At 56.4% G+C, this 13,699-nt stretch overlaps 1 protein-coding gene and 1 non-coding gene across 2 annotated transcripts; both read left to right on the top strand.

The window, feature by feature from the left end:
- The first annotated feature begins 2,460 nt into the window (after positions 1–2,460).
- NOP53 (NOP53 ribosome biogenesis factor) lies at positions 2,461–12,476 on the top strand. Its single transcript, XM_064381112.1, has 12 exons — positions 2,461–2,713; positions 3,618–3,682; positions 6,652–6,760; positions 7,311–7,510; positions 7,911–7,981; positions 8,906–9,001; positions 10,058–10,162; positions 10,241–10,423; positions 10,853–11,028; positions 11,238–11,304; positions 11,989–12,065; positions 12,204–12,476. The coding sequence occupies exons 1-12, from the start codon at positions 2,490–2,492 to the stop codon at positions 12,262–12,264; spliced, it is 1,434 nt and encodes a 477-aa protein (XP_064237182.1). The 5' UTR covers positions 2,461–2,489; the 3' UTR covers positions 12,265–12,476.
- On the top strand, positions 11,335–11,446 carry LOC135276874 (small nucleolar RNA SNORD23). The gene has a single exon (XR_010344428.1). It is a non-coding gene; the product is annotated as a small nucleolar RNA SNORD23 (small nucleolar RNA).
- Positions 12,477–13,699: the final 1,223 nt, after the last annotated feature.

Here is a 13,699-nt window from a genome sequence, read left to right as displayed (position 1 = left end):
CCAGAGTGGCTTTTACGAGGCCTGGATCTCTCTGATTTATTTTTGAGACAGGGTCTTGCCCTGTCACCCAGGCTGGAATGCAATGGCACAATCACAGCTCACTTCACCCTCCAACTCCTGGGCTCGAGCCATCCTCCCACCTCAGCCTCCTATCTGGGACTACAGGCGCATACCACCATGCCTGGCTAAATTGTTGGCAGACACGGGGTCTCACTATGTTGTCCAGGCTGATCTTGAATTCCCGGGCTTAAACCATCCTCCTGCATCAACCTCCCAAAGCGGTGGGATTACAAGCGTGATTCATCACGCCCTGCCATGGATCCCTTTGAATGGCTGCCAGGGCCCAAGAGCCTCTGAGTTTCCTTCCTTATTTGTAAATAGCAAAGATGAGTTGATTCTAAGATGAAGCCTCAGCTGGGCATGGTAGCCCATGCCTGTAATCCCAGCACTTTGGGAGGCCAAGGCAGGCGGATCACCTGAGGTCAGGAGTTCAAGACCAGCCTGACCAACATGGAGAAACCCCATCTCTACCAAAAATACAAAAGTAGCCAGGCGTGGTGGTACATGCCTGTAATCGCAGCTACTCAGGAGGCTGAGGCAGGAGAATTGCATGAACCCGGGAAGTGGAGGTTCCCGTGAGCCAAGATGGTGCCACTGCACTCCAGTTTGGGCAACAAGAGCAAAACCCCATCTAAAACAAAAACAAAAATGAAACAAAATGAAGCCTCAATAACAATAGCTAACACTCAGATGCTAGACGCAGCCTTAAGTGCTTTACATTTGTTTAATCTTCTGCATGATCTATGAGGCAGATGTACCGTTATCCTTATTTTACAGATAAGGAAACTGAGGCACAGCGAATTCGCCTGTTTAAAATGAATGATTCTGAGTCTGCACTTCTAGAGTCCTAAAAGTGCATGTTTCTAACATTCCTCTAATGTTCTGTGCTTCCAACTGTGATATTCCGAAAGTTATTTGATTTCCAAGATCCTAGGATTGGAACACTTGAGAGGATAAAACTTCTGAGACTGGAACGTGTGTTGTGCAGAATCTGCCACTGACGGTTCTGATTGTCTAAGAAAACGAGATTAAACAGTAATCAAGGCCGAGCACAGTGGCTCACGCCTGTAATCCCAGCACTTTGGGAGGCTGAGAAGGGAGAATCACTTGAGCCCAGGGGTTCAAGACCAGCCTGGACAACATAGTGAGACCTTTGTCTCTTAAAAAAAGAAAAAGTCGGCTGGGGGTAGTGGCTCACGCCTGTAATCCCAGAACTTTGGGAGGCTGAGGCAGGCAGAACACGAGGTCAAGAGATCGAGACCATCCTGGCCAACATGGTGAAACCTCATATCTATTAAAAATAAAAAAAAATTAGCTGGGCATGGTGGCCCAAGCCTGTGGTCCCAGCTACTTAGGAGGCTGAGGCAAGAAAATCACTTGAGCCTGGGAGGCGGAGGTTGCAGTGAGCTGAGATCGCACCACTGCACTCCAGCCTGGTGACAGAGCGAGACTCCATCTCAAAAAAAAAAAAAAAAAAAAGTTAAAAAATCAGTTTGGACTGGGAGTGGTGGTGTGCGCCTGTAATCCCAGCGCTTCGGGAGGCATACGAAGGAGAAGATCAGGTGTTCAAGACCAGCCTGGGCAACACAGGAAGGCTCCATCTCTAAAAATAAATAAAAAGAAAAAATTAGCCAGGTGTGGTTGCCCACGTCTCAGGTGTGGCTGGCTGCGAGCGTCTGTGGTCACCGCTACTCGGGAAGCTGAGGTAGGAGGATCCCTGAGTTTAGGAATTGGAGGCTGCAGTGAGCTATGATCCTGCCACTGCACTCCAGCCTGGAAGCAACAAAGTGAGACCCTGTCGGTCTGGCGCGGTGGCTCACGCTTGTAATCCCAGCATTTTGGGAGGCCGAGGCAGGTGGATCACCTGAGGTCAGGAGTTCGAGACCAGCCTGATCAACATACTGAAACCCCGTCTCTACTGAAAAAAACAAAATTAGCCGGGCAAGGTGGCGGGCTGCTGTAATCCCAGCTACTCCGGAGGCTGAGGCAGGAGAATCGCTTGAACCTGGGAGGCAGAGACTGTAGTGAGACGAGATCGCGCGATTGCACTCTAGCCTGGGATACAGAGTAAGACTCCGTCAAAAAAAAAAAAAAAGTGAGACTCTGGTCTATTAAAGACAACAATCAGTTTGAGCAAAGGCCCCGGGAGGCTGGGTAAGGTGCTCGCTTAGGGCGAGAGCCAAGAACCTGCAACCTTCCCGTCTCTTTCCTTCTATCCGCCGCCGTTAGGAATCTTCTGATCCCGGTGTAAAGAATGGAAGAAGGAGCTATTTATACTTTACCAAGATGGCAGCCTCCTGGCACCTCCAGTCACTTTACAAATATGGCTGCCACAGGAAGCACGTCACGGAAGGGGGTGGGAAATCTGCGCGCGCACTCTGCAAAGGGGGTTTTTGGGACGCCGGCGGCTGAATTCTTCCTTTGACAAGATGGCGGTAGGAGGCGGTGGCAGTAGTAGGAAGCACAGCTCGAAAAGCGATGCCGATTCTGGCTTCCTGGGGCTGCGACCCACTTCAGTGGATCCAGCGCTGAGGCGGCGGCGACGAGGCCCACGAAACAAGAAGCGGGGCTGGCGGCGACTCGCTCAGGAGCCGCTGGGGCTGGAGGTTGACCAGTTCCTGGAAGACGTGCGGCTACAGGAGCGCACGAGCGGGTACGGGGGGCGGGACTTCCGGGAGCTGGGACAGTCCCTGGTCCCAGGTGCGAGGCCGGGCTTGCTTGCGGGGACTGGCCGGGGGTCGGGGGGGCGCCTGTCCTGAGGACTGCCGAGGAAGTGGAGAGCATGGGCTGGGGACTCAGGATGGGAAGCTGGAGAGCTTGATAGAGTTACCAGATTCAGCAGATAATTATACAGGACGTTCAATTAAATTTGGATTTTAGGTAAACAGCGAATACTTTTTAGCATAAATACGTTCCATGCATCTACCTTAGCTTTTTTTTTTTCCGACGGAGTCATTCTGTCGCCCAGACTGGAGTGCAGGAGTGCAATGGCGCGATCTCAGCTCACTGCAACTTCCGACTCACCGGCTCAAGCGATTCTCCTGCCTCAGCCTCCCAAGTAGCTGGGATTACAAGCAGCCACCACCACGCCCGGCTAATTTTTTATTTTATTTTTTATTTTTTTAGACAGAATCACTGTAGCCCAAGCACGATCTTGGCACACTCCAAACTCTGCCTCCTTGGTTCAAGTGATTCTCCTGCCTCAGCCTTTCAAGTAGCTGGGATTACAGGCATGCACCACATCTGGCTAATTTTTGTATTTTTTATAGATACAGAGTTTCGCCATGTTGGCCAGGCTGGTCTCGAACTCCTGACCTCAGGTGATCCACCTGCCTTGGCCTCCTAAAGTGCTGGGATTACAGGCGTGAGCCACTGTGCCTGGCAGTCCTTCCTAAATATTAAGTTCTGTAAACTGCGGGGCTAGGCCTTACCCTGGAAGAGTCCCATGACGGGAAGTGGGTGCTTCACTGAGCGGAAGAGGAAGGCTGGACCTGCGAGGTTAACTCTCTTCCCTCCCCAGCATCTCTGGCTGATGTTCTGCATTTCTGTCCCCTCAGTGGCTTGTTGTCAGAGGCCCCTAATGAAAAACTCTTCTTCGTGGATACTGGCTCCAAGGAAAAAGGTGAGTAGGGGCTTATGTGGTGGGGAATGGCGGTTATGTGTTGTTAGCCAGCTTACGGCAGCCTCTGAGATCTGTGTTAATGATGTGGCTTGGGAGCCAAGTATCTGCTGAAACGGTTCAACCTTAATATAAACAAGGGGACCTCGAATGGGCAGAAGGCAAGCTGGAGACTAACGTAGAGAAGGCAGGTTTTTCTTTTGAGGTGTCAGTGATCTCCATGCACAGATAGGATGCTGGGAGTCTGCCTTGATGAATAGGTTAGAAACAAAGGATCTCTGGTTAGCTTGCAGAAAAGCAAGTCGAGGACCTGCTTAAAGAAACAAGTCCTGCAGTGGGTCACACCTGTATTCCCAGCACTTTGGGAGGCTCAGGCAGGCAGATCACTTGAGGTCAGGAGTTGGAGACCAGCCTGGCTAATATGGCATAACCTCGAAAAAATGAGCCAGGCATGGTGGCGTGTGCCTGTAGTCCCAGCTACTCAGGAAGCTAAGGCAGGAGAATTGTTTGAACCTGGGAGGCGGAGTTGCAGTGAGTCAATATCTGTGCCACTGTATGCCAGCCTGGGTGACAGAATGAGACTCCGTCTCAAAAAATAAAATAAACAAAATGAAGCTCATCTTGTTAACTCAAACAAGACTGATTTCTTTATTATTGTTATTATTTTGAGACAGTTTTGCCGTGTCACCCAAGCTGGAGTGCAGTGGCACCATCTTGGCTCACTGCAGCCCCGCCTCCTGGGTTGAGGGGATTCTCCTGCCTCAGCCTCCCAAGTAGCTGGGACTACAGGCTGCACCACCACACCCAGCTAATTTTTGTATTTTTAGTGGAGACAGGATTTCACCATGTCAGCCAGGCTGGTCTCAAACTCCTGACCTCAGGTGATCCACCCTCCTCTGCCTCCCAGAGTGCTGCTGACCTAGGCCAAGATGAGCTTTAACAGGAACAAGAGGACCTGCTTTAGTGAGCAGGTAAGAAACTAGTCTTAACCTGCTTGCCTTAAGCTGCCAGAATGCAGGGTGGGGATCTGCTGAAACAAGGCGAGGAGTGAGGCAGGGATTGCTCTGATGAGTAATAATGTTTATTTCGATATGTAGAAAAACAAACTGAGAACAGTTGATGTGCTCTAAGGAAGGACCTGGAAGCAGCCAAGGGGTCTGCTTTGATGGAAAGGCTGATGGCTTTAATGAGCAAGAGACTGAGCTGCTTCCACTGCAGGATACCTCTCTGTCAGCTACTGTGAGATCATCCAAGGGTCTGTTTTAATGAAAACGGGAGGAACTGTTTCAGTGAGCAGATAGAAGGGAAGGAGCTGCTTTGAGGTATAGGAGACTTATGATAGATGGGTAAAAATTGGTTTTTAGCGTGCAGGCGCAGTGGCCTACACCTGTAATCCCAGCGCTTTGGGAGGCCAAGGTGGGCGGATGACTTGAGGTCATGGCGCCATTTCTAAGAATGCCAGACGTCGTGGTGCACGCATGTAATCCCAGCTACTGAGAAGCGCTCTAACCCAGGAGACGGAGGTTACAGTGAGTCAAGATCACACCACTGCACTCCAGCCTGGGCGACAGAGCAAGACTGTGTCTCAGGCTGGGCACGCTGCCTCATGCCTGTAATCCCAGCGCTTTGGGAGGCTGAGGCGGGCGGATTACCTGAGATGAGTTTGAGACCAGCCTGGGCAACATGGAGAAATGCCGTCTCGACTACAAATACAAAATTAGCCAGGCGAGGTGGGGCATGCCTGCAGTTCCAGTTACTCAGGAGGCTGAGGCTGGAGAATCGCTTGAGTCTGAGAGGCGGAGGTTTCGGTGAGCTGAGATTACCCCATTGCACTCCAGCCTGGGCAACAAGAGCGAAACTCCATCTCAAAAAAAAAAAAGTGGGGGTCATTAGAGCAGTCAGGCTTCATAGAAGTGAAGATCTGGTGTGGGTAGAAACGGTAAGTCAGCGACAGATGAGGAGGTAGTTGTGGGCATGCTTTGGTGAGTGGGCAGCCTCTTTAGGGAGCAGAAGAGAGGCAGTTTATGGGTTCCACTTCAGTGAGAAAACGTGGACAAAGATTATAGCGATTGTGAGCGGTCAAAGGTCATCCCCTGGGCTTTGTGGGCCTGAAATGATTACATCTTCACAACAGCCCAGTGAGGGGGTATTGACATCCTCATTTTGGGGGGTAGAGAGGAGCTAAGCCTCTCCACATCCCAGGTTCAACAATGCTCCTGCCTCCGCTTCCCGAGTTGCTGGGACTAAAGGCACCTGCCACCGTGGCCAACTAATTTTTGTATTTTTAGTAGAGACGGGATTTCACCACATTGGCCAGGCTGGTCTCGATCTCCTACCTCGTGATCTGGCCTCCCGAAATGCTGGAATTACAGGAATGAGCGTGAGCCACCACGCCCGGCCAAGTTACTGCTTTTAACTGTTAGGGTTTTGAAGTAAAACCACAGTGACCTTTGGGCGAGGAAAACGGCAGTGAAAACTGGAGAACTGACGTGATGCTGAGGAGTGGCCGTCCGGGGCTTCAGTGTCAGCTGATCACTTGCTTTGTTTCCTTTTTTTCTTTGAGATGAGATCTCACTGTGTTGCTCAAGCTGATCTCAAACTCCTGGGTTCAGGCGATCCTCCCACCTCAGCCTCCCAGAGTGCTGGGATTATAGGTGTGAGCCACCATGCCTGGTCCTCTTCCCTCTTTGTCTGGGAGACCCTCGTATGTGGCTGTGGGCGTGACCATTCGTGTCCCCAGCATAGGGCCTGCCTCCCGCTGGCCCAGCACTTGGTTGTGGAGGGTCAAGGCTTGAGCACCTTGGGCCTCACCTTGGGGGTCCTCTGCCTCCGGTTAGGAGCCTGGAGACCCCCAGGTCTCCTGGGGTGACATGGGACGCAGTTCTGATGGCTCCCCTGGAGCTGAATGGGGTGGGCGGTCTTCGGCAGTGGGTAGGCCCGAGGCCTTGACTCCTTCTCTTTCCCATTCTCAGGGCTGACTAAGAAGAGAACCAAAGTCCAGAAGAAGTCACTGCTTCTCAGGAAACCCCTTCGGGTTGATGTCATCCTCGAGAACACATCCAAAGTCCCTGCCCCCAAAAAGTGAGTGTCCCAGCACCTCCGGGCACTTCTTTCCCACCAGACTCTGAGGGCAGTAGGTGAGGGTCATTTGGAGGGAGGGCAGGGTCAGGTTTGGGCTTAGGAGTGCAGATTGGATGGAGTGAGTCTAGGTGCCCTGGTGCTGGGCCGAGGCAGGTGAGGAGGGGCCGGATGGGAGGCGTGTTCAGGAGGCGCCTCAGGTGGGACCTGGGGGTGTGAGTGGGTGAGAGGGCGGACAGCTGGGCTTGCCCTGAGATGGGGATGTGGAGGAGGAGGGATTTCGGGTGATGCTGAGGTTGGTTTTGACATGATGGTGGGAGGTGTCCTGTACAGGACATTGCTTCATTGAGTCGGGCTCAGAGTGGGGGCCTAGGCTGGAGACAGACATGGGGAGAGGGGTTCTCTGAAGAGGAGGCGGAGTACCGCCTTTTGGAGAGGGGGTGTTGGAGGGGGAGCTGCCTTAATGGTGGAGGAAGCCCGCCAGGGTAGATGTTTGGCTGCTGCCCAGGCCACCACCTCACCTGCTGCACTTGTGTCCCCTCTCCCCGACCAGCGTCCTTGCCCACCAGGTCCCCAACGCCAAGAAGCTCAGGCGGAAGGAGCAGCTATGGGAGAAGCTGGCCAAGCAGGGCGAGCTGCCCCGGGAGGTGCGCAGGGCCCGGGCCCGACTCCTCAACCCTCCCGCAGCCAAGGCCAAGCCCAGGCCCCAGGACACCGTGGAGCGGCCCTTCTACGACCTCTGGGCCCCAGATAGTGAGTGATCCTGCTGTCACCTGCGAATGGGGACAGGACTGCCATGTGCAGTTGTGTGTGTTGTGCACTGCACGAGAGTAGTGTGCAAGGGGGTGCTCTGTGTGTGCTTTGGTGACCTCCCGGCAGAGTTGAGCATTCTGAGGGGGTGGCCGTTTCCCACTCACCTTTTCCTTTCCTGAGTTGTGAGGCCTCTGCCTTCAGCCTTGGCCGCCTCCACTTTCTGAACACATCCAGACACAGATTCGTCCTGGTGGTCAAGGCTCCTTGGGGTCTGAGAATCAGTCCTTCCCTCACCTGAGCTTCAGTGTCATCTTTTTGAAATGGGGAGGGATTGTGGGGAACCCTTTGGGGCCTCTTCCATGCTGGGAATGCCCTCCAGCTTCCCTTGCTGTGTCCACAGACCCCTTGGACAGGCCACTGGTTGGCCAGGATGAGTTTTTCCTGGAGCAGACCAAGAAGAAGGGAGTGAAGGTGAGACGTGTGGGAAGGGCGTCCTTGGGGACGGGAGGGTGAGGAGGTCCAGGAGCTGCTCTGGGTTCTGACAGTGGAGTCTCGGTCTCGGAACCCTTCCATCCCAGTGGCCGGGAACCCCGTGCTGGAGCCACATGGCTGGGATTCCTGTCCCAGCTCCAGTGCTGGCTGATCCTGGGAAGGTGGTCTAACTTCTCTGTGCCCTGTATCTTCCTCTAAAATGCAGACGAGGGCTGGGTGCGGTGGCTCACGCCTGTAATCCCAGCACTTTGGGGGGCTGAGGCAGGTAGATGACCGGTGGTCAGGAGTTTGAGACCAGCCTGGCCAACATGGTGAAACCCTGTCTCTACTAAAAATGCAAAAAAATAGGTGGATGTGGTGACATGTGCCTGTAATCCCAGCAACTCGGGAGGCTGAGGCAGGAGAATGGCTTGATTGTGGGAGGTGGAAGTTGCAGTGAGCTGAGATCGCATAATTGTACTCCAGCCTGGGCAACAAGAGCGAAACTCCGTCTCGGGAAAAAAAAAAAAAAAGAAAAGAAATAGTACTTAGATCATGGGCCTGTTGGGAGAGTTTAAAGAGGTAGCGCCTGAGAAGAAGGAGTGGGCAGGCGAGTGGAGGAGGCGTCTGTGAGGAGGAGGAGCGGGCGAGTGGGGGAGGCGCCCGTGAGGAGGAGGAGGAGCGGGCGAGTGGGGGAGGCGCCCGTGAGGAGGAGGAGGAGCGGGCGAGTGGGGGAGGCGCCCGTGAGGAGGATGAGCGGGTGGGCGGGCGGGCGAGTGGAGGAGGCATCTCGGGTTTGAGGTTGGATTCGCATCTTCCTTGCGTCTGGAGCTGCTGGAGCCTGGGTGTTAGAGCCCAGGTGCTTAGAGCCTGGGGCATTTTCTGAGCTCGTGTGGCTTCACCCTGCCGGCCTTGTCTCCGCAGCGGCCACCGCACCTGCACGCCAAGCCATCCCAGGCCCCCGCCGTGGAGGTGGTGCCTGCCGGAGCCTCCTACAACCCGTCCTTTGAAGACCACCAGGTACACCCCGCATTCGGCCTCTCTCCTCAGCGGCTCTGCCTCTCAGCCACACCTTTCCCAGCCCCAGCTCTCTCTCTCTGCTGGGTGGTGCTGGGAACTCCAGCGGGACCAAGACACTCTGGGCCACTCCTCACGGGGCTCACGGTCCAGTGCAAGAGACAGACCTGTTCCCACACAGTGATCACTAGAGTGGCTGTGAGCCCAGATGGGGCACCTGGCCCAGCCCGAGGGGTCAGGAAGAGCTCCCTGGAGGAGGGGATGCCTGAGCTGAGGCAGAGGCTGAGGAGGGGTTTGCAGTGGGAGGAGGGGAGTGGGTTTTCCAGGTGGTGGGAACAGTGTGTGCAAAGGCACGGAGGTGAGTGAGGCTGTGGCGCTTTCCAGGAGGTCTGTGTGACAGAGATACAAAAGGCTGTGGTGACAGGGTGGCAAACTGGCAACCAGGTGACCGTTATTCAAGGTCGAGGCTGGCTCAGCGATAGGAAAGTGTCGTTCCGCCACTGTGCATTTAGCAGGCATGTGTTGGCATAGGTGCTGTGGACAGAGGAGACAAAAACCCCTCCCTTGGCCAGGCACGGTGGCTCACGCCTGTAATCCCAGCACTTTGGGAAGCTAAGGCGGGCGGATCGTTTGAGGTCAGGAGTTCATGACCAGCCTAACCAACATGGTGAAACCCCGTCTCCACTAAAATTACAAAAAAAAATTTGGTGAGCATGGTGGTGCACGCCTGTAGTGCCAGCTACTCAGAAGGCTGAGGCAGGAGAATCGCTTGAACCTGGGAGGTGGAGGTTGCAGTGAGCTGAGATCGCACCACTGCACTCCAGCCTGCATGACGGTTCGAGACTCTGACTCAAAAAAAAAAAAATACGAAGCTTACAGGCCAGACTTCCTTCACAGACGCACAGAGCAGGTGTGAGGGCGAGGGTTTGAGGGAGCCTAGCCAGGGCAGCATCTGTGGTCAGTGGGTGAGGGACAGATGGGAGGTAAGAGGGTCTAGTCTCAGAGTCCCAAGAGAGGGCCAGGGACTGGTCCTCACTCCCTGCCTCCCGTCCCTCGCAGACCCTGCTCTCAGCAGCCCATGAGGTGGAGTTGCAGCGGCAGAAGGAGGCGGAGAAGCTGGAGCGGCAGCTGGCTCTGCCCGCCGCAGAGCAGGCTGCCACCCAGGTGAGCCCCACACCTGCCCACTCCCTCCCCGGGCCTCCCACCTGCCCCTGACACTGCTCCCCGCCCCCCGCCTCCCAGGAGTCCACGTTCCAGGAGCTGTGTGAGGGGCTGCTGGAGGAGTCGGATGGTGAGGGGGAGCCGGGCCAGGGCGAGGAGCTGGAGGCTGGGGATGCTGAGGTCTGGCCCATGCCCGCCCGCCTGGCCACCACGGAGAAGAAGACGGAGCAGCAGCGGCGGCGGGAGAAGGCTGCGCGCAGGCTGGTGAGCACCTGGGCCGGTGGGGCTGGCCTGATTCCTCACCCCTTCCTTCCTCCCACCCAAGGGCTGTCCTGGGTGCTGCAGCAGCCTGCCCGCCCAAGCCCAAGTGTGGCCCGTGGTTTGAGCTGTTTGGGGTCCTCACAGCTGAGACCCATTTTCCAGCCTCCTCCAGGCAGGGCTCTGGGCTAGGGTGGGACAGGGGTCCCTGGCGCTTCTGTTTGAGGAGCAGGGTGGGGGGAGGTTTCTGCACCGAAGACCGGAGGAGACAGATGACAAAGGGGGTTTCAGCAAACAGATGCTGGGAAGGCACTGAAGCGGCCACTGATGTGACGGACTGGGTCAGGAAGGGCCTCCTGGGGAGGCAGGTTTGTGGGGGAGGGTTCCCTGGGCGGGCAGCACTCACCTGGGCCCTGACCCTGCCCGTCTCCACAGCGGGCACAGCAGGCGGTGTTGCGGGCCGCCCGGCTCCGGCACCAGGAGCTGTTCCGGCTGCGCGGGATCAAGGCACAGGTGGCCCTGAGGCTGGCGGAGCTGGCGCGGCGGCGGAAGCAGCGGCAGGCACGGCGGGAGGCTGAAGCCGACAAGCCCCGAAGGCTGGGGCGTCTCAAGTGAGAACCACACTGGCGCCGCAGAAAACAGGAGAGGCTGGGGGTCCTCCCCGTCCTGCCTGTGTTCAGGAACTGTCCCCCAGCTGGGAGACTACCTCTTCCCCGACAAAACCCCACTTTCTGAGGCTCCTTCTTCTCCAGGACGGGGCTTCGGACTGGGTGTCCTGGGCCCTCTGGTGATATTTCTAAACCCCCGCCCTGTTCTGCAGGTACCAGGCACCTGACATCGACGTGCAGCTCAGCTCGGAGCTGACCGACTCGCTCAGGACCCTGAAGGTGCGAGCTCCATGCCGCCATGGGCCCCCGTGCCCGGTGATGACACCATCCTTGCTCCCCGTGCCCCCCCAGGGGCTGTGGGCGACATCATGGCTGCCCCCAGGCTGGGCCAGTGGGGCCGATGCCTGGGGGGCTGAGGGCACGGGGTGCTGGGGTGGGATCCCAGGGTGAGGGCCAGCCTAGGGTTCCAGTCTGGGACCCTAAGAAGGCCTTTTTTCCCAGCTGGTCCCTGTTGCCATCCCCGTCAGCTTTAGGAGTAGAGGGCCCTTCCTGAAGCTCAGAACCAGCCCTGTCCCTCCCCTGCTCAGAACCTGCTGTGGCTCCCCAGTTCCTCTGTCAGCCACACGCCTGGCCCGGCCTGGCCATGGGGCTCCGGCCAGCTGTGCTCATGAGTGGACTGCGCCTTCTCCCTCTGACCTGGCTTTTGTCCCTGCTGTCCCCTCTTCTGTGTTGTCACCAGCCCCCTTCCCGTGACTCCTCCAAGCCTAGCTCAGAGATGGCCGTGGGTTAATGGCTGCGGTCCCACCGCTGGGCCTCAGCAGCTGAGGGCCGGTCTGAGTTCCTGGCGCCCACCAGGCTGCCCTAGGGAGACTGCTTGGGGCTGAGCCCTGCCAGGATCCTGAGGAGAGGTCTCAGGCCCTCAGGCTTCTAGGCCCTGCTGAGGCCTCCGTCTCTGTTCCACAGCCGGAGGGCAACATCCTTCGAGACCGGTTCAAGAGCTTCCAGAGGAGGAATATGATCGAACCTCGAGAGAGAGCCAAGTGAGGGGTGCCCGGGGCTGCTGTGGGGGCGAGGGGTGCCCGGGGCTGCTGTGGGGACGAGTGGCGCCCGGGGCTGCTGTCGGGGGAGGGCGTCTGGAATTGGCCCCGGACACTGATTACTCCACTGTCCCTCTCCAGGTTCAAGCGCAAGTACAAGGTGAAGCTGGTGGAGAAGCGGGCGTTCCGCGAGATCCAGTGAGTCCACCTGGCTTCAGCACAAGGGAGGGAGCCGTCTCCCGCCCCGAGGTGCCCACTGAGGCCCGGGCCCCTCCCAAAGTGTGGCCAGTGTCTGTGTCACACCCCCTTGGCCATGCTCAGAAGAGGGCCTGAAACTAGAGCTGGGGGTTGGAGGGTCCCTAAAGGAAAATTGAAAGGCAGGGGGTGTGGGGCACCCTCTCACCCGCCCTCAGCCCCTCTCCTCCGTTCCCAGGTTGTAGCTGCCAGCAGACGCCGGAGCCCCCCCTTCAATAAAAAGTCCCTTCTAGCTGCTCAGCGGGCTTCGCGTGTGGCTTGTGTGCCTCCTGTGGGCTGCTGTTCCCAGGCGCAGACTCTGTGCATCCCCCCATCCCTGTGGTGCACAAGCATGTAGGTCCCAGAACTCACCACCAGAGCCTGCTGAGGTCCCAGGTTGTGTCCGAAGGGCTCTTCAGCAGACTGGATTTTGCCCTCTCCAATGGCAGTGAGGTTGGCAGCCCTTCTGATCCAAGGCAGATCCTAAAATGCCACCAAGCAGAGGGTGCAGGGCTTGGGGCCTGACCAGAGGTGGGAGGTGAGGAAGAGGTTCCCCCGACTGGATTCTGGCTTGGATAATAGCCCAGTTCTGTTGCGGGTGACATAGCTGCTCTCAACACAATGATAGAGAAGGAGTGACAGCAGCTGACTTCTGCCGAGCACCTGCTAACAGGTTTAAGCAGGTGGATTCACCCATTGAAGTCTCACAGCAGCCCAACTAAGGAGGGCTGTGCTTTTTCCCATTTTCAAAGTGAGAGAACAGGGCTGGGCACAGTGGCTCATGCCTGTAATCCCAACACTTTGGGAGGCTGAGGCGGGCGGATCGCTTGAGACCAGCCTGGGCAACATAGCCGGACCCTGTCTCTACCAAAAATTAGCCAGGTGTGGTGGTACACACCTATGGTCCCAGCTACTGGGGAGGCTGAGGTGGGAGGATCACTGAGCCTAGGAGGCAGAGGCTGCAGTGAGCCATGATCACGCCACTGCACTCCAGCCTGGGTGACAGAGGGAGACTTCTATCAAAAACCTAAATAACAAAGGTGAGGAAACTGAGGCACATGAAATGATGTCATTTTCCCCCATTCCATGCCTATTTTAAAAACATATTTTAAAAATCTTTGTTCTACAAGAAACAAACTTTTTCTCACTATAAATCATTGTCAGAACGTGTCACTGGTGACCTTTGCCCTCCAGCCACATCCACACCCCTGTTGGCAGAGGTGCCTGTCAGGCAGTCGGTGCAGGGTTCTGTGAGTGGTGATTCTATGAAATCACATAATCAGGCTGGGCATGGCGGCTCTCGCCTGTAATCCCAGCACTTTGGGAGGCTGAGGCAGGCGGATCACCTGAGGTCGGGAGTTCCAGACCAGCCTGACCAACATGAAGAAACCCTGTCTCTACCA

Source organism: Aotus nancymaae, unplaced genomic scaffold, assembly GCF_030222135.1.
Source record: "Aotus nancymaae isolate 86718 unplaced genomic scaffold, 86718_ANA_hifiasm-v0.15.2.pri h1tg000028l, whole genome shotgun sequence".
Classification (NCBI taxonomy): Eukaryota; Metazoa; Chordata; class Mammalia; order Primates; family Aotidae; genus Aotus; species Aotus nancymaae.
Note: the sequence above shows the minus strand (reverse complement) of the source record. Positions and strands in the feature narration are given on the sequence as shown.